Consider the following 19,492-nt stretch of genomic DNA (forward strand, 5'->3'; position numbering starts at 1 on the left):
CATTTTTAGATTTGGTCTTTTAGTCCAGTGATTGCTTCTCCAATTTGGTCCAGACTGAAACAGCTCAACACCTGCAGGATCACTGTCATTTTTTTATTTGTTTTATTTAGACATTCATGTTCCCCAGAGTATAAATCCTATAGACTTTGAAGATCAACCATTAGACAGTTCACTGGTGACTTCCTCAAGCTCAGGTAAATAGCTAAGTTCCAAATTACAGTGAGAAAAAAAGAAGTAGAATGATGCATGGAAGCAAGGTGCAGACGTTGTTGTTGTGTCTGTGCAGCAGCAGATACGTCAGAAAACAACGTTGTGTTTGAAGACTTGTTGATTTCTTAGCTCAATCGCAAATCTGTGACATTAACACACGATTTTATTATTCAAGAGAAAGTCATTTTCTTGTAACAAATCATTTTAACCTCAAACGTCCTCAATGAGATAATAGTTTTATTTTTAAGTCAGCGATCTGATATTTTCAGTTTAGTCAAACTGTGTTCGTGCCATGTGAAATGTTCGGGTTGTTATGACTATCTCAGTGAGACAGGAAGAAGAGGTTTAGTGTCAAAACAAAAGAAGAGTGAAACAAACCTCATAATAGCCCCTGCAGCGAGTAAATAGGCTCCATGCCATGCAGATATAGTCATTTTCTATTTATAGAGATGAGAGAGAAATGTGTGAGAGGATGGAGGAAAAGAAGTCCAGGGAGAGGGCAGAGGCTTTTTAATTTCTAATAGGACTTGCATGGGTTGAGGCACAGGGGCTGACCATGAATATTAATGTTTCTCTACTAAGTCAGGTTTCAGAGATCTTGTCTCATTCCTCCCCAGGATTTGAAGATGAAAACAGTCTGAATGTCTCTGCAAACCCCAAAGCAGCTTCGGGTCAATATCCCAATATTATTAATAAAAATAATCCTCTCTCTTAGCTGTACCCCTAGATATGAAGTGCCCCTTGCTGGGAAGTGTCCTCTCCAAACTGAGCAACAAGGGGTAGGGCTTATTATTATTGTTGTATTATGTAATATTATATTAATAACATGACATGTCTGACAACAGTAGGACAGACGGGACAGATCGATCTAGTGATCAATACACAGTCACTCAGCGTGTTTCAACATTTTTACATGAGTGAAGTTTGCAAAATTCATATACGGGACACAGGAGTAATGAACATTACTAATTACTCTCAGTCAGACTGTTTACTCATTTGTTTTGACAGCATGAATAGCGTCACCTACATCACATAGAGAATTGGGACGATGCTCCCTCTTCATGGCCACGCTCAAAACAAAGGGGTAGGGTTAAGTGGTAGGGCTAAGGGGTGAATTGGGACGGGCCCAGATGCTGTATCCTTGTTGTTTGTATTCCATTTGCACTGCCTCATAGCTCTTTGCCTCTCCACCTTTGCAATCAGACATTTCCCCTTGCTCGTTCATTTTAAGAGCTGCGTTCGCGATCTAGGAACAGAGACCGGGGGGGAAAAGAACGAGAGAAGAAAGAGCCCTGACCTTGGTGTTAATGAGCAAGTCTTATCTCTGACAGAGAATAGAACGGCTTATGTAAGACTATCTTGCTCTTCCATTCTCTCCGTTTATCTTTTTATCTCTTAAACATATTTTTCTTTGTCTCTCACGTCTCCGCTCGCACCATATTCCCTCATTCTACTTCATCAATCCCCACAGATACTCTCTCCTGCTCTCTCCCCCACATTTCATCACCCTTTGATGCTCAGACGTATGTGGGACATCACACATCCTGTTGGAGGTAGAGTTATGCATCAAGGGCAGCAGGTGGAGGGCAGGGGGGGGGCAGGACGAGACTGAAAGGTTACCAGGATAGAGGGCCATCCTGCATGGAGGATTTCCTAATCTGATGTTTATTGCACTTAGGCCTCATGCAGGGCTGTTGCTCATGTAGGATGGACAAAATAACAGAAGTGGTATTTAATACAGCAATGATAAATTAGAGATTCGTGAATATCTTTGAGACAGACTGTTAAATGTCTATTACAGCAGCACTTTTACGTCACTGTTGTTCTCCTTCATAGCATTTGTTTCGTGTAACCAAAATTGACTGGAATCAAGCATGTCATTGCCCCTAACCCCAACCACTATCTACTACACTACTATAGTTTTGCAAAAAGTTCCAATATCTCTCTCTTGAGCAAACTGTACACCCTCACAAGTGAAACCTCAGTCAACAGCCTGTTCAAGAATCATAGCTTCCACTGGCCTTTCACCAGACAGTAGCGAGCTGCTAACTGCAGAGTAGCAATACTAAAGCACCTACACACCCACTCATGCTACTCAGAGAGCCGGGGTTATGCAAGTAATCTAAAGATCTTTTCATGACTGCATCTACAAAATTGTGTCATATCGAGAATGAATTAGCATAATGTAAACTTCTCTTATTTTTCTCAGTATTTGAGTGGCTCACTTCTTAAACTACAACAGTTAGTTATGAGTGTTCAATGCTTAATGCTTAATGTACTGTATAGTATGTCAGCCGCTCATCATTCATACCCATAGCATTCACCACCCATAACTGGCATTATCCAGAGCCTCCTGTGACCAGGAGCACTTCAAGTGAGGCCCCAGGCAAAGGGGATTCTGAGGCCCCATCAAACCAAACCCCTGCACATGCATATCTGAATAACTCAACTGATGTTGAGTCACTTGAGTCAGCGTCCCTTTAGGCTAAAAATCTTGAATTTTGCCCTTTATCCTTTCTTGAGGCTACATTAGCAGCTGCTAGCCTGATAGACGATTCTCAGGCCCAACTGTTGGTTGATGAATTGGATTCTGGGTAATGCAGGCACTATGTTTTGACAACAAAGTAGAATGAGTGGAATAAAAGAGTTGATTTCCGGTTGCATCAATTTTGTTCTTTTCTGTGTAAATTGCCCATCATAAGTCGGACAGTATTAAAGAAGAGCAAAAGTAAAACATTCTAAATTTTGACCTTATTATCAGGGCTCTCTTTCCTCAATAATACTCAACTAATACTATATCAAATGACTTGACAGGATTGCACTTGCACACTTGCATTTTGAGTTGTGGCTTTATCAAACTGTACTGTTTAAGATCCACTGTATGAGAGCAACTCTACATATTTTACATAACTTTGCTGGTGACTATAACACTGTTATTCAGAAGTCACAGGGCTGTTAAAGAGGAAAGTGAGGAGACGACAGAGTTAAGGGGTCTGATAAAGTCTGGACATGGAGCATGTGATGTTTTCATTTTTTGATTTATGGGACTCTGTGGCTGATGTGTACATCCTGGTCTGAGTATGAGAATTTCCCTGCACTCTATTACATCCGGATTTAATGAGGGGAGAGGAGAGGTCTTAGGTAACTTAAATAATACCCTGCACAAAACCAGGTCAAAGGGCAGGGAAAGGGTTTTGGAGGAAGGGGAGTCTGGACATGGCAAGCAAATATGTGTGAGTGTGTGTGTTTGTGTGTGTGTGTGTGTGTTTATGTGTATGTGCATGTGTATGTGCATGTGTGTGTGTGAATGGATAAGTGTTGTACTTCCTGTGCACATATTTCTGACACTGAAAGAATACATGGCACCCTCTCTGGAGCAAGGTTCAGAAATTGGCCTCAGACTAAAGAATGATGAATTGTAACTGCAGTTTATCTCAATAAAAACAGTTTATGGCTTTGTACATACATTACTATGATGTAATGTTGCCCAGAGAAAAGAACATTCATGACCGATATACATAAACACACCACACAGACACCATCATTCTGCCCTGATGACTTCCTTTTCTCTAGTTCCCTCCACTGAGGTGGTTGGGTTTTTACCACCGTTGGTTTCTTTGTTTGTTAGAAACGAAATGATTTCTATGACATTTTGTGAAGGGGTGCGGCCCAACCACATTCTTTTCAACTTCCTCTGTCTTATTGTTATTTTAATGTATGTTTGCTGGTTGAGGTCATAAACTTTTACTTTTACTAGTTAAATAAAGCTTCAACAAATACTTGTTTTTACAATCTAAGGCAAATAAAATCAAATGAGATACAAAATAACAGAAATATCAGAGTATTATCACGTAAGTGCTGTTCACCATGAAATTAGGATTGCTACTCCTCCATCATTGAAAAACCAACATATAAATAAATTACAAGAACAGTTTTAAGTAGTGAGCTGTAGCTTCCTAAAATGATGAACTAGTTTTTCAACACGTGAATAGTTTGTACAACTTTGGCTGAATGACAAGGACAATTTGATTTCACCATACACTTTTATATATATATCATATTGTACTTGACGCCCTCAGTAATTGCTTGAATCTGTTCTGTCCTTCTAGCACTGAGCTATAATTAGGCAATTATACTATACTAAAACAAGGCAAGAACTATTCACGCAATGTTTGGACTGAAATGCAAACACGGGACACGATTTCTAAATTCACACACTCACGCACGCAATCTTAGATACACACAACTCCTCCCCATGCATGATGCGTTTTGGTAATGTCGAGGAGCAGAGCAGCAGCTGCTGATAGAGGCCTTGATAAGAGTCATTTAAAATGGCTGCAGACCTGAACCTGTCAGCTCTGTGAGCCAAGGACACCATTTACCTTCCTAACAGGCATTCTGGGTCACTAACACATCCATCTACTCGCTTCCCTCAAGAACTATGTGCATCTTGACCTTATCTTCCATTATCCCCCGTTCCTTATATTTCTCTCTCTGTTTCTCCCTCTCTCTCTCTGTGCATGTGTCTGTGCGTGTGCATGCTTGGAGGGTGTTTATTCTTGTGATAAATATTTTGTCTGTTTTGCAAGTCATATGATAAATAATGATGAAGACTGAGAGTGTGTGACAAAATTGTTTTCAGGATTGTGTGTGTGTCACATGAGAGGGGATTACTGCTGAGGCTCAGACTGACTCCCTTGCTGCCTCCTGTGAACTTTAACAATGAGCCTCGTATATCTTCCTCATAAAGTGATGCTTTTGACCGAAGCTGTAGTTATTTTGTTTGCTCGTCTTGATTCCTGCTTTAAAGCAAATTAGACCTTTGTGAATGATTAGAATCAATTTTGAATCTGCTCCAGATCTTACTGCAACATATTTGCTCCCTTCTCTTTTATGTATTTTATATTTTTGGTGGGTTCATCAGCGATTGTAAATAAAATAACCTTTGTCAATATTGTAAACTTTAAATGAAGGTTGAAAATCAGTGATCACTTAGACTTTGGGGAACTTTGGATTAAAAATGAGGGCTTGAGACTAATACTGTGGATAATAGCTCAATTACTATTTCTTACAAATTCATATTCATATACCAATATACTATTTAAAACACCATACTCGCCAGATAATCGCAACTAGCTAGTAGCCAAAGAAGCTACAATTATACTGCAAATTAAAAACCAACCATTTTATCATGTTTTATAGCAATCAGCTCAATGACAAGTTCCGACAATAAGTACAAGAGGACATTTATCTTTATGTGTTTTCATTCGATAGCAAGTTGAGATCTGCTTCCAGTAGATATTCTGTTTTGCAGATGGATAATGATGGTAATTAAGATTCTTGGTTTGCCCTAAAAGACTTAAACTGTATGAGGTCATCATTAAATTCACACCAAACTCCCACTCCAACTTTCTCAGCAATATTGAGTCATGGGCACATCTTGTCCTCACAGATCAGGAAGTGGAAGATGCTTGGTCGCCATCACGAGGACGGCACAGCCAAGCAGAGGGACGCTGAGTCAGATGGCCACCTGGGGGGTTGTCAGTCCTGGGGGCTCCACGCCTCGCCCCGCCTGGCCAGCCCCGTCATGCTGGAGTGCTCCATCTGCAGTGGACCCTACATCAGCTACGCCATGGAGGACATCTGGCAGCCACGCCAACGCACACAGGCAAGTTCCCCCTCTCTGCTGCTAATTAAATAACAGGTAGAAAACACTCATTTATTACTGTAAACAGTACAGTAAATCAGGGGACTTCTGGGATGTAAAATTTCATTATAATGTCTGGTTACATCAATATTATAAATCAGATACATTGCACAATAAACAAATACAATCATAACAATTAAAATAAAATAGTGTTTTTACTCTGTGTTGTGCAAACAAGCCAAAATGTTAAAATGTATATGATAACACAAAATAATTTCAGATAATAATAATTTCGTTTCAGATGGAAACACGTCACAGGATAATTAGTTTAAGGTAACTTTGTAATTATCACGAATACTATACACAGACCTTTGTTTGTTTATGTGTAAACAGTCATTTCATCTCAGGATCTTGCTTTAGAGAAGGCTTTTCACCACAGATCAGATGAAAATGTTCACTGACATTCAACATAACATAACATTTTATGAAGCTAGTTTCCATATTAACACTTTTCTTACTTTCCTTCCTGTCTCTTTGTCTTTACATGTGCTTCTCTTTTTCTTTCTTTAATCTTGCTTTCATCAACATAAACCAATGAAAGACACTGGGATTTTCTTTTATGGTGAAATTGAAAACCTTTTACTGTTAAATGAGCTTCATGTTTACCTTGTGACTCACTGTCAAGTCATTCGGGCCTCTACCTCCTCTTGACCTTTCCAGTGACTAAATAAAACCATTCCTCCCTCTTCCTCTTTTCCTCTGCCAGAAAAACCCTAGACTGTCCTTTCTTCTTCTTTTGGAAAAAATAAATCCGTCATGAAATATTAATGAACAGATTCACCATCAAAACATCATCCAGTCTCTTTACTGAATCGATAAACAACTTGAAGTAAGAGAGTAAGGGAATGTCGGAGGAGCGGTAAAGTCGAGGGACAGACAAGGCCACCATCAGCTATATGACTTAAACAGAGAATAAATGACAAGCATCATAGGACGAATAAACAACAGACGAGACTGAAACAACTCACAAACACAGACGCACACACACATGCCTCAGCTTGCACCATTCTCAGTAAACACCCATGGGAGAACACTGAGGGCTGCGATAAGTTTTTCGAGCTGCAACGGGGAATGGCAAACTAGGCTAAGACTGTATTTGACAGAGCCACTTAGAAAAGTTGACGCCTGACAATCAAATCCCCAAAAGACATTTTTGACACGATCGAGCATTTTTATGTGAGTGTCCTGAGACGCTAATGCTGCGGGTCCTGTGACAGCTGCCAAACACACAGTGACTGTATGTGACGTGAAAAAGTGGGACAAACTAAAGTAGCTCCTGTTGAGACATATATGTTTACTTGTATATTTCCTAAGTCGTTAAGCCACAGACAGAGTAATGTATTAATTATCAGAACCACATGTCAAAGATCAATCGCACACACAAACATATAAACTCACACACAGCCCCATGGGTACATTCAGTCATACACAGTACATACATTCACCCAAGTGCACATTTTGTGTTGACACTTAATACTTCTGTTCCACTAATCCATTTCTTTCATTTAACAGCTGCAGTTACACACACAATAAACTTTCACATAAAAATTATGTGTAGTAAATTTGGAACATACAATACTACGATACAATAAAAAACAAATTAATAACCATCATCATAATTGTAATATTGATGATTTATTTATATAACACTTTTCAAAACAAAGTGCTTTACATGGTTGAAACATTTCAGGACTAAGGTAGGAAATCAAATAATACAGAAATAAAACAGCATTAAAGCAAAACTTTATAGTAATAGAAAATACTTTTAAGTAATAAAAATGGTGTACGAGAATACCATTTCTTTGAAGTGATTTTTTTTGTGCTTTTAAAGATGTATGATAGATTTAAAATATATACTGTACATTTAGTATATAGGTGTAAATAAGCACATTGTGGCAGATGTCCTCTTCAATATTTGGCCTGAGCTGATCTTTCAAACTGGCGCTAAGTCTCACACAGTGTCGTCATGTTATAGAGCAGAGGTTTCTCACCGTTCTCAGCACAGTGCCCCGAGTGATTTAACACACACTCACCCTGGAAACTCGGTCACATTAAAACACGTCACAGTGGAAACTGGGGCACGACCCAGTCTGGGTGGGAAAATGCTGATTTAGGGTTCTTCTGTTCAAAAAGGTCTCATGTTGTCACTGCTTCACCAAAACTTTGAAGGAGATGAGAAAGCGCAACTTAGATTAGTGCTTTCCAAAGTTTTCGTTGGAGAAGTAATGAATGAAATAAATAAAACACAATTTAGTGCAGCAAAAGTATATTTTTTACTTCACATTAGAATTGTTTGTGTCTTGTGTTAAGTCTATCTCATTTGACTTTGATGGCCACGTGATTGAACAAATGTTAAAAGGGTTTTACTGTTTGCACAAGAAGTATATTGGACTATTTAACTGAATTCAAACAGGAAATTGCCCAAACTGGATTTGCAGGGTTGGATGTACAGACTGAAACTCTAACTCGGTGTAAAATGAATTAATAAGTTATTTAAGTGGGTTTCTAGTTGTATAGTTTTTGATTATATTGCATTTATTTCATGTGGGCTTGTATTTAATTGAACATAACTCCTGCAGATCACCAGGAGGTTAAGGAGGTTAAAGTTTCCATGTGTTCTTGTTGTTTTGACTAAGTATTACTGTGTTTCTTTCACAGGCGATGGACCTGTACTACCACAATGAGTCAGACCCAGACAGCTACTGTTGCCCTGGCGACAACAGTAAGTCACCAGCAACTAAGCTTGTTGTTTTGTGCTCCTCCACTTCCTCTTGTCTCTCCTTCTCTCCTTCTACTTAGCATTGTGATACCTCTACTCACACTCTCTCCGTCACGTCTCTACGTCACTGTCGGGTCGTATTTCTCTACATTATCTGCACTTTTGTTTATTTTCCACATCAATTCAAATGTATCCTCTGCCGTTTATTTCTCTATTGCTCTTGTTTGTCGTTTCCTTGCCGTCAAAACCTGATGGCTGTGGGAGCAGAAATGATTCACACGCACACACACTTGCCTCACCACATGGCCCTCTAATCCAACCTCTGCACAGGATAACAACCAGTGTCTTCAAACCAATATTACTATTTGTTGTTTTGTAGAAACCAGTAAAACAGTAGTTACAAGCAGAGAACACTGATCATCATCCACGTGACACGGTGGCCAGGTTTACAACTTCACTGCAGCATGAATATTTTTATGTTTCTGTGCCTGTTGCTCGGATGTGTGGCACTGGGTGAAAGGTCAGAATGGATTTATAGCCAACTAGACTGTAATTTAATTTTCCATCATGCCCGTGGAAAAATCAGAGTCCAATCCGAATGGCACGGTGTGTGTGTGTGTGTGTGTGTGTGTGTGTGTGTGTGTGTGTGTGTGTGTGTGTCACATTTTGGAGACAAGCCTATCTGCAGTATTTCCTTTTTTATTGGTACCTTTGCAGGGCACCTTGCAGACATGAGCTCTTCACATGATTGTATAAGATAAGATAATACTTTATTCGTCTGATATTCGGAAAGTTTGCTGTGAGTGTGCCATGAGTATATGTCGGTGTGTGTGGGTGTGTGTGTGTGTGTGTGAGCTCACTGTTACATAATTAAACCTAAAACTCTAACATGTAAACCACATTTTGCAAATGGAATCTCACATCTAACACATTGTTATTTCCACTACGTTGGATTAGTGCAACATGAGTCTGTTTTTCACATAGAAACCATTCATTTCTGCTCGACAAACCCAATGGATTAGTGGTTGAGAAAGTATTCAGATCCTTGACTTAAGTTACAGCATCATCCATAACAAGTAAAACCCTCTACTTAGAAATGCCCCTTTAAAGTCTTAATTATTATGAGCAAAATATCCTTATGATAAGGATCATAAGCAAACATATAGTTGCCTCAGTGACTTATGAGTGTCACATGTGTAAAACACAGGTGTAAAGACGCATTAAATGGAGATATTCAAAGTACAGAATTGCTAAACAGTTGGACACTTGGCAGCTCTGCAGGTACCTGATGGCTGCTGGAACATCGCCAAGAGAGAAAAGTGACAGGAACCCTTTTACTGACAAACGTGTTTTTCACTGGGAGTAGTCTGCCCCTGTTAATTATGGGAGTTTTTGGAGAGAAATCCGAGCAATTAGCCGAGCTGGTGACAAGCTGTTCCTGTAGCCTGGGCCGTGATGCCGCTACACCCTGTCGCTCCAAGTTCAACAATTACTGGCTTTAGGAGCAGATAACGTGACGAGCTCCACAGCTCGCAGTCGTTCAGTGATGCAGTGAGGTGTGTGCGACACACGGAGCAGTAGAGAGCGAGGTATGGATTAGCTAATAATAAATATATAGTTTGACCATTTAGTTTCACAGAAGAACAAACAGCAATGTTCTTTCAGAAAAAGTACAGCGTGGTCTTTCTCAACAAAGCATCTGCTGAGGATATCCTGATTATAGCATTATTATTAGCATGTTCATCAGTTTGCCACAGAGCAGATAATCAGCATTTAGACTTTTACACGTTCTTTCCCTCAGATGGCAACAAGTTTATATAACACGTGATTAGCCTCGGGTTGCTTGTGTTTGTGCATGTGAATCAAACCTCATCCTTTTGTTCTCAGAGAAAGTAAATGTGAACCATTGATTGTGATTGCAATCCTTTATCACTCTTCGCTCACCTGTACCAACCTGCCCTGCAAAGCTTGGGAAACGGGCAAACACACCTTAGCACAGACACGCACCTACTCTGTACCTGCAAAAACATTCCAAACATGACCTAGTAGTCCACCTACTTTGTTTCGACCTGTCCTTTTGACTTTGCCATTTGGTCCTAGCCAAAATAATAGTGTGAATAGTCTGAAATAAATTCTTATTGTCGTTCTCCATTTTCAGAACCCCTGAATCCTAAATACCTTAAACCTGTGGTGTTTTATGGGAAAAAAATCTAAATTAATTCATGTGAAAATGACAGGGAAAAAAACATTATTATAAAATCATATCATCCTTGGAAGGCCATTCTTAATATCCCACTAACCTCTTCACTCACCTCTTTTTGGTGAGGCACCTGAAGTCAGATGGTAGTGATGATGGTGACAATGACGAAGATGATGATGATGATGATGTCCCAGTGATGCAGACTTCAGTACTTCACAGTTTATAGAATGGTAGCAGAGGGAGGTTGTTGTACTCAGCTCTGAGTTTGTCGTGGTTTCACAGCTCAATGATTTCATGTCGTTGGTTGTTGGACACATCAGGTGGTTCCTCATTAAACGGCTTATTAAACGCTTTCAGTTCCTTTGTTTACTTGTCATGTCCTGAAACCACTCGAAAAATGCTGGAGCGAGCTCGGCAAACTCACCAGCATATTCAGATGTCAAAGACGGCTGTTGTCCTTGCACACAATGCACAATTTTAGTTTACCCAGTGCAAGTAGGTCTAGATCTGAATGAGGTTTTATGCAGCTTCTTAGCAATTAGCTTGCTCCTTGCATTGCGCGCATTGCCTGTCTGCACCTGCTCCTTCTTGCTGCCACATCAGATGAAACTCTTATGAACAGTGCACTTGCGTTAGTCTGAAAACATGGTAGGCTGGGTAAGTTTCCCATTTCGGCTGCCATAAAGAAGATGATTGGATTTTGTGGTGAGAGGTTGTTTAAGTGTCAGACAACGGCCATCTTTGGCATCGCAGACTTTTGTATTAGGGAAGCGCTTTGTCTTTTTCTCACAACATCACTGTAAGCAGGTTACTTTTAGGCGAAGCCTCTCTCACCAAGCAGGCCACACTGATAAATAAAAGGCCGGCTGTCCTCTCTGAATAGTCAAGGCCTTTCTGTAACAGTATCATTTGGCTCCTCACTTACAGAGGCTCATTCACATTCATCACCAGATCAACTATAGCCACAAACACACCCATCATTTCTGGCACAGGGAACGGACACTAAAACATAGAGGGACGGCAGACACGGACGGACCTAATGGATGGATATCATCTGCCGGAGACAGCGTGGAAATGGGCATGTGTTGGTCTTTGTGTATGTGTGGGTACACTGTGAGGGGGTTGTGTGTTTGCTTGTGTGTGTTTATACTACAACTCTAATATCCTGCAATCCTAACCCTCTGATCGTGCAGTCACTCCCCCCCCGTACTTTTATGGAATAGTGAAATGGCCCCTGGAGTGCGTCTGTGTGTGTGCATGAGTCAGTGCTGTCTTTGGCAATGATGGCAGTGCCACTAGGAGGTTATGTAATGTATGAAATGTTCCTCACACACACACACACACACATTGAGTATTGTGGAGCCTCCTCTTATTCATGGTCCGAGCCTCGAGCAGCCTCTAACTCCAGAAGGGAAATGAGGCCAAAGAGGAAAAACACTGAGTGAAGCTTTTGTTAGTGTCTCTCTCTCTCTCTCTCTCTCTCCCTCCCTCCCTCTCTCTCTCTCTCTCTCTCTCTCTCTCTCTCTCTCTCTCTCTCTCTATCTCTCTCTCTCTCTCCCTGGCTTTCTTCCTCTCCTCTGATCATCTCTCAGCACCCCTCTCTCATTTCATTCAACTCTGGGTTATGACCACAGATGCAGGCAGAGCGCTGCTTACATCCCTGCAGAGGTAACGTAACCTCTTCTCCATCACCATTTCTACAGATTCACGACTTCATGCTGCTCTGTTTTGAGAAAGCAAAATGTGATGCACAAGGCTTTCGCTTGGTTCGGCTCATGATGCTTTCAAGTGCTGATAAGAGATGTCAGTTTGTGTCCCACCCAGACTGCCACTGTAGAGTCAGTGGTCGGATAATGTGCATAACAAATGGTTGCAGGAGGATGTCAGTGCAGCGCTCAGATCTGTGCTGTCTGAAGGACAAATATCTTTTTCTTACACACTGTGTGAAGTTCTTGGCATTTGCAGCATGGGGGAGGGGGCGGGGGCATGTTGGACACCTTGAGGGAGTTTAGGAAGTACCTGATGTTCCTTTTTGCTCTGTTATATAAAGCTGTGTGTGTGTGTGTGTGTGTGTGTGTGTTCTTTCAGTCTCCCTCTGCTCTCCAGCTCTGCATGTGTGTATCCGTAGAGAATGTGTGTGTGGGTCAGATTAATGATAAATCTGACACTAAAATTGTCGGACCAACTTAAATCAGTCATTCACAAGTTAATTTTTTTCAAATGAAAAGTTTGCAATGGTGTGAGTATAACTTGTAACCTTTAAGTTTGACAAACTAAATTCATTTGTGTGTGACTAAAAGAAGATTTTTTCTGAGTTGCTCCAACAATAATCTTCTTTTAATGTACATCAAGGGAGGAATAGAGACCCTCGTAAAAAAAAAAAAAGGGATGCTATATTTAAAAACTTAAAAGTCATACATGCAGCCTCACAGAGAGTTTTCTCTGAGAGAGGCCTGGGGTCAGGAGATAAAGAATACACTTTATCTCTATCACACAATCAACCATTTTCATGACTCGGTAGATTTTGTGGATGAGCCTTAATCACTGCTTGTCTGTGGCGCTGCATTTTCACATTCTGATAACGATTACACAGAGGCTAGCTGTCGCACAGATGCTATAATTCACACACTTGCCTGCGCTCACCTTTGAACTTGCCGCAAAGAATAAGCACTTGCTCCTTATTACCATCTCTGAGGTACCCTCCCGCTCATCCAGCTCGGTGGCTATTGGATCAAACTGTGGTCGCACTGGGCAGCTTCCAAGGTTGAATGGGAGCAACTGTGTGAGTGTGATCAAGGCATTCCTAAAAATGAGAGCACTGCTCTCTATGAATGTTCCCAGAGCAAATGAAGGACATAAAATAATCTGTTAGAGCTGAGACTGTCTTAAAAAACTGTAAGGTTCAAAGGTCAGTTCATTCATCCATAAACCTAGTGCTTCCAATCTAATAATAAAAACAAAACAGGAAAATAAAGACCCACAAAATTAAGCTCTAGATATAAAAATGAAACAGTAGAAAATGAGACAATGAGTCCCTTGAAGCGCTCCTGACTTTAACTGCCAGCCGGCTTTTCCTTCATGTTACACTGTAATATCACAGTTAATGTGAAGAGGTGTTTCAAGTGAAGAACTGATGAATGAGAAGCTGTTGAGCCATTATGATAATGTATTGCTATTATGTACACCTTTTCAAGCAGCTTCACATAAAACTAATATTAGGCTAAAAATCCCACCAGTTACACGTCTTTGCACTGGGAAGAAGCTACAAGAATAGATACATAAATCTGTTATCAGTTCATTTGAAATTAAGTTTAAGTCCACTGCAGTGTTTTCAGTGGCCGAACTCTAAAGCATGAGCTCATGTGGAGGGTTTGAAGGCAGCATTATCCCCCGCCCTGATAAAAAAAAAACTCATCCAACCGTGGAGAGAGTGGAAGGAAATAGAGGCGGGACGTCTCCGCCCTGAAAGGAAGGCAGGGAAAAAAATCAGTTTGATGAAACTCCCCAAGAAGAAGAAGAAGAAGAAGGAGGAGAAGTGCGGTGTAGTTCGATTACCTTCCTGCCGAGGAACCTAAAGCCTCTCTTGCTTGTTGGGACATAAAGCATCCTTATGAAAGACAAATCGACCACTTTGACTTGTAAGTAGCCTGCATGTTGATTTGAAAGGGATGGATGAGGCATGTTGTTAATCCTCCTCTGAGAACGCTGGGGGCCGATAATAATCTTATTTATAAACTTCTGCAGCAACTTATTGTGACTATATGTATAATTAAAATTATTTTATGTAAGTGTAAAGCTTTAGCTCTTAACCCACTTTCTGTGGCGCCTCTCCAAGGGGCGCCCCATTCCCCCCCATTCCCCCCCATACTCCAGTGACCTGGATTTATGGAGCTGTTATCTATGGAAGTTCCTCATGGTGGGCGGGTGGGGGGGTCTGATAAAAGTGCCAGGGAAACTTTGGCAGCTCTCTTTTGCAACTTGGTGAACCCTGGCGCTGCAGACAGTCAACATGAGAACTCCTTCAGAACTCAGAGGTTGGTTTGTTCCTCATGGAAACCGAAGGGAATTAAGATTAAGGTCACTTCTTTTATTTTACGCACGCTCTTCTGTGAAATACAGTTTGAATTGTGCAGCACAACATTGCACCACAATGAAGTCCTCTGCTGTTTATTTTCTTTTTCACTTTGTGGCTATTCCAGTAGGTTTGTTTTTCTGCCGAACACTCGATTAGTGGATTTTCCTGCGCCTTCCTTCTTCATGTTCACGCACGCATGATCATGAATTTAGTGGATTTGGTGTTCATAGGTGATATCGCCTTACGCAGGCTTCTCTCGTTCCATAGAGGGGGGGGGGGGGGGGGGGGGGGGGGGGGTGGTGGTAAAACCAGGTGCCTTACGTAACCGTACCCAACTGAGTCCGTCTGCTCCTCTCTCTGTGTGTGTGTGTGTGTGTGTGTGTGTGTGTGTGTGTGTGTGTGTGTGCGCGTGCCAGTGTCCAAAAGCGCAGCGCACAAGATCTCAGTCTCAATCATCACATTGAAGTGTTTTCTTGGCTGCTCTGAAAGGTTTAGAGTTGGGTTCAAACACATTGTGGATCTGAGCTCTTCCTTCTCTCTTTTTTTTTTAAATTTAAACTCGAGCTGGGTGCACTCACAGGAGTTTCTCTCCAGTCTGTACTTTTCCACTATACCGGCCCGGCTTTTCTTGGCATCTGGCCTCCCCTCGGCTCAGGCTCTCCCCTCTCGTCTTTTGTAAAGCTCCACAACCTGCGTCACTCCCGAGCGATTTAATTTTGACGAAGCCAAACATTGAAGCTGATAGGCCCAGTCATAGGAGGCTCTCCGATTATTTGTACAGGAGTGTTACTTGCAGACACCAGGAGGGAATGGGCAGGGAGTGTGGACACAGTGCGACAAAAATAATCACTGACTTACACAATAACACACTGTAAGGATTTTGGTGGAGCAGATTTCTCCTCAATCTACAGTTTATTCCGGATCTTTAAGTGACGCCACGTGTTACATCGGCTGCTGGACACCGCTGGATGTCCCTGACCCAGATGTATTTGTGTTCTTTTGTGCCATTTTCTGACTGTGAGTGTGTATGTGTGACGCATGGCATGTTAAACAAAGTTCCCATGGCATTGCACAAAACATGTGCAAATAGTACAACGTATGCTTTCAGCGAGTGTTGGTACAGAACTTTTTTTCCCCCTCCTACAAGTTTCTTCTGTGTTTTTGACGCAATCACGGTTTAGGGTTTTGAGGCTATGACGCGCAGGGAGCGCAACGGCCTCTAATTGGTGGAGAACGAGATCGATCATCCTGCCTTGACATATTTACCGGAACCAAATGTTTGCATAGGATCACGCCCACTAAGAGGGTTGTGGGCGTGTATGCAGCTTCTCCCCTCCCTCTTCCTGACTTGTTATAAAACAAGAGCCAAAAGCAAAGGGAGTTATATTTTGGCTCTGGGTGAGATCAGAGCTGTAGTTGAACTCATCACATCATGACGATCCAGACAGAAACAGAGAAGCCTGTGCTGACTTACTCCAAATGTAGAGGGCTCGTGGCTTTAGTCACCGGTATGGAAGCGCAACTGGATATTTTAATCTGATTCCTCGCAGATGGATGATCAATTTATTATTTGAAAAATCTTAATATTTTCTTCTTGTTTTTCTCTTTTGCATCGCAGCTTTTATGAAACAGAGGAGGATGGGTCTGAACGACTTCATTCAGAGGCTCGCAACAAACTCCTACGCCTGCAAGCAGTGAGTACCATCTGACTCATGTTATTGTTCCGCGTTCACTGGAGAAAGGGAATGCATGCAGATATACCAGTTACTGCACCCCTGGAGAAACTTTGTTGCTTAATGTGACTCCCAAAAGAGCTAATTCCTATTTCAGAAAAACTGTCGGGTGTTTTATTACTGGATTAACTAAGTTTGAACTCCTTGTTTTTCAGCCCTGAGGTTCAGTCTATTCTGAACTTGAGTCCTCCTCAGGATGCTGAGCTCATGAACACAAACCCTTCTCCTCCTGTAAGTATAATTCTATTAAACAAAATAATTTTGTGCGTCTTCCTTGGTTTACACTTTGACATATGCAGAGATGCATAAATATTATTTTTGTGGTTCTGACATCCTCCTCCTCCTCCCGTCTCGCAGCCCAGTCCATCCCAACAGATCAACCTCGGTCCGTCCTCCAACCCCTCAGCCAAACCCAGCGACTTCCACTTCCTCAAAGTGATCGGCAAGGGCAGTTTCGGCAAGGTACTGCTGGCACGCCACCGCACGGACGACCAGTTCTACGCTGTCAAAGTCTTACAGAAGAAGGCTATTCTCAAAAAGAAGGAGGTGAATGGAACTTGCGTGCAGGAATTTGCTCTAGAAACACAGATTCCAATGAGCTCATACCACATGAGCTGTGGCCTCATCAACACGTCTCTTACCCCCTGCGCTTTTTGCTCCGCAGGAAAAACACATCATGTCAGAGAGGAATGTGCTGCTGAAGAATGTCAAGCACCCGTTCTTGGTGGGACTGCACTACTCTTTCCAAACAGCGGACAAACTCTACTTCATCCTGGACTACATTAATGGAGGAGAGGTGAGTCAGAAAAGAAATAGGAAGCGGAGATGAAAGAGGAGAAGGGAAACTGAGAAGGGGGGGGACTTAAGGTGGATGAAAGAAGAAGGGAGACACATTCAGCATCATCATCAGACATAAAGATGAGGCCGAGACAGAGGGGATATCCTGTCATGACAAGCTTTAAGCAGGAGGCAGCTCTTTTCTTTTCTTCTATCGTTCTTTCACTAAAGGAAACAGCTCTCAGGAAATCATGCGGTGGGGCTGGGACAGAGGGAGAAACTCAGGGGGCCAAAATTAGCAGTGGTTTTCAGACCCACAGAGTCTAATCGTGCAAATTTCCTGTGATTGTTGGACGAGCAGAGACAGCGCTGATTTAATATGGGCCCTCGTCAGGAAACAGGAGGCATTTACCCTCCTTCCCTTTCTCTTTTCTTGCCCTCTGTTTCTCTCCATCCCACTCGTCTCCCACTCCACCTTTGGCCCATCATTTCATCTGTCTTCCCTTGTCGAACTCTTTAAGCCACTGCCTTCCTGCCTCTTTATTTTCCTCCCATTCGGTTTCCTCTGTGTCTCTCTATCTCGTCTTTTATTGTTGGTCTTTCTTGTATTAATTTCCTATTGTTGCACTCGTCTTTCTGCCTCTGTTATCACAGAGCCCCTGTAGATAAATATAAGAAAAATGACACACACTCAGGAATAACCCCTGCTCTCTTGTTATATTTCTCTTCCCTGCAGTTGTTCTACCACCTACAGAGAGAGCGCTGCTTCCTGGAGCCCAGAGCCAGATTCTATTCTGCAGAGATCGCCAGTGCCCTGGGCTACCTCCACTCGCTCAACATCGTCTACAGAGACCTGAAGCCAGAGAACATCCTGCTGGACTCTCAGGGACACATCATCCTCACAGATTTCGGGCTGTGCAAGGAGAACATCGAGCCCAACGGGACCACGTCGACCTTCTGCGGTACGCCAGAGGTAAGGATGAGATCTCCGCTGACATTCGGTGGTTTGTGTGTTTCGACGGCACTCTGTAAGATTCAGTAGCTCTTACCACCTCTCCCTGTGTTTTCCCTCATCCACAGTATTTAGCTCCTGAGGTGCTTCACAAGCAGCCGTACGACAGGACGGTGGACTGGTGGTGTTTAGGAGCTGTTCTCTATGAGATGCTCTATGGCCTGGTGAGTAACATTCAGTGTTTCGCTATCATTTGAAATGAAGTTACACCTCACACTCAGTTTATTCTTCCCCAAATTTCACTGCATTTTTTGCCTTGCATCTCCGTTAAGAATAAAAATCCTTGAATCCTTCAATGAATATTCCAAATGTATAAAATTGAATTATACTGTAAACTGTGGGAAAATATAGATGAAATTCTCTGGCATTATTTGTGTTTGCTCAGGAATACGATTCTACACTTAAAAAGGACAATGCACATTAATTAACGTGTATTTAAGTCCAACATGTGAATCTTCAAGATTCAGCCATGCATGCTAGTTTTCATCTGATAGTAGACAGACACTGCGGCATCAATAGTCAGTTACATAACTGTGTGATGTATGTACACATGGACAAAGGCATGTAGCACGTGGAAGATAAAATGGTTAAAAGTATAAATAGCCATACAATCAGTGATCATCACGTGGATTCCTCTGCATTTGTTGTTGCAATGATTACAATTTCTTCCTTTTGTCCCTCCTCAGCCTCCGTTCTACAGCCGCAACACAGCAGAGATGTACGACAACATCCTGAACAAGCCGCTGCAGCTGAAACCCAACATTTCCAATGCAGCCAGACACTTGCTGGAGGGCCTGCTGCAGAAGGACCGCACCAAGAGGCTGGGCTGCACGGAAGACTTTGTAAGTGTTATGCGATTATGTGTGTTATTTTGATTTACTTATTTTTTTACAGCTCTTCATTTAATCGTTTGTGATTTGTCCTTTTCAGATTGAAATCAAGAACCACGTATTCTTCTCTCCCATCAACTGGGATGAACTCAATGCCAAGAAGATCACCCCTCCCTTCAACCCCAACGTGGTACGTTCCTTTTATCAATTCTCCAAGAAGTGCTCATGA

The 19,492-nt window shown here is 41.9% G+C and overlaps 1 protein-coding gene and 1 long non-coding RNA gene across 6 annotated transcripts in view; one reads left to right on the top strand and one right to left on the bottom strand.

Moving 5' to 3' along the window:
• Positions 1 to 19,492, top strand: part of sgk1 (serum/glucocorticoid regulated kinase 1) — a 33,799-nt gene that overhangs the window by 12,701 nt on the left and 1,606 nt on the right. The window contains exons 3-12 of one of the 5 annotated variants that reach the window (XM_069514601.1): positions 5,663 to 5,878; positions 8,576 to 8,639; positions 16,530 to 16,605; positions 16,800 to 16,875; positions 17,002 to 17,190; positions 17,309 to 17,440; positions 18,158 to 18,394; positions 18,502 to 18,597; positions 19,120 to 19,275; positions 19,364 to 19,453. In XM_069514601.1, coding sequence (XP_069370702.1) covers positions 5,663 to 5,878; positions 8,576 to 8,639; positions 16,530 to 16,605; positions 16,800 to 16,875; positions 17,002 to 17,190; positions 17,309 to 17,440; positions 18,158 to 18,394; positions 18,502 to 18,597; positions 19,120 to 19,275; positions 19,364 to 19,453 — 1,332 coding nt within the window. Of the gene's footprint in view, positions 1 to 5,662; positions 5,879 to 8,575; positions 8,640 to 12,242; positions 12,505 to 14,314; positions 14,475 to 14,807; positions 14,871 to 16,261; positions 16,420 to 16,529; positions 16,606 to 16,799; positions 16,876 to 17,001; positions 17,191 to 17,308; positions 17,441 to 18,157; positions 18,395 to 18,501; positions 18,598 to 19,119; positions 19,276 to 19,363; positions 19,454 to 19,492 lie in introns of those variants that run through there. The other 4 variants (XM_020091922.2, XM_020091923.2, XM_020091924.2 and 1 more) reach the window with 4 other exon arrangements.
• LOC138405513 (uncharacterized) lies at positions 5,392 to 11,138 on the bottom strand. Its single transcript, XR_011239278.1, has 2 exons — positions 10,949 to 11,138; positions 5,392 to 5,899 (listed from the first exon to the last, which is right to left on the bottom strand). It is a non-coding gene; the product is annotated as an uncharacterized lncRNA (long non-coding RNA).

Source organism: Paralichthys olivaceus, chromosome 19, assembly GCF_024713975.1.
Source record: "Paralichthys olivaceus isolate ysfri-2021 chromosome 19, ASM2471397v2, whole genome shotgun sequence".
In the NCBI taxonomy this organism is placed as follows: Eukaryota; Metazoa; Chordata; class Actinopteri; order Pleuronectiformes; family Paralichthyidae; genus Paralichthys; species Paralichthys olivaceus.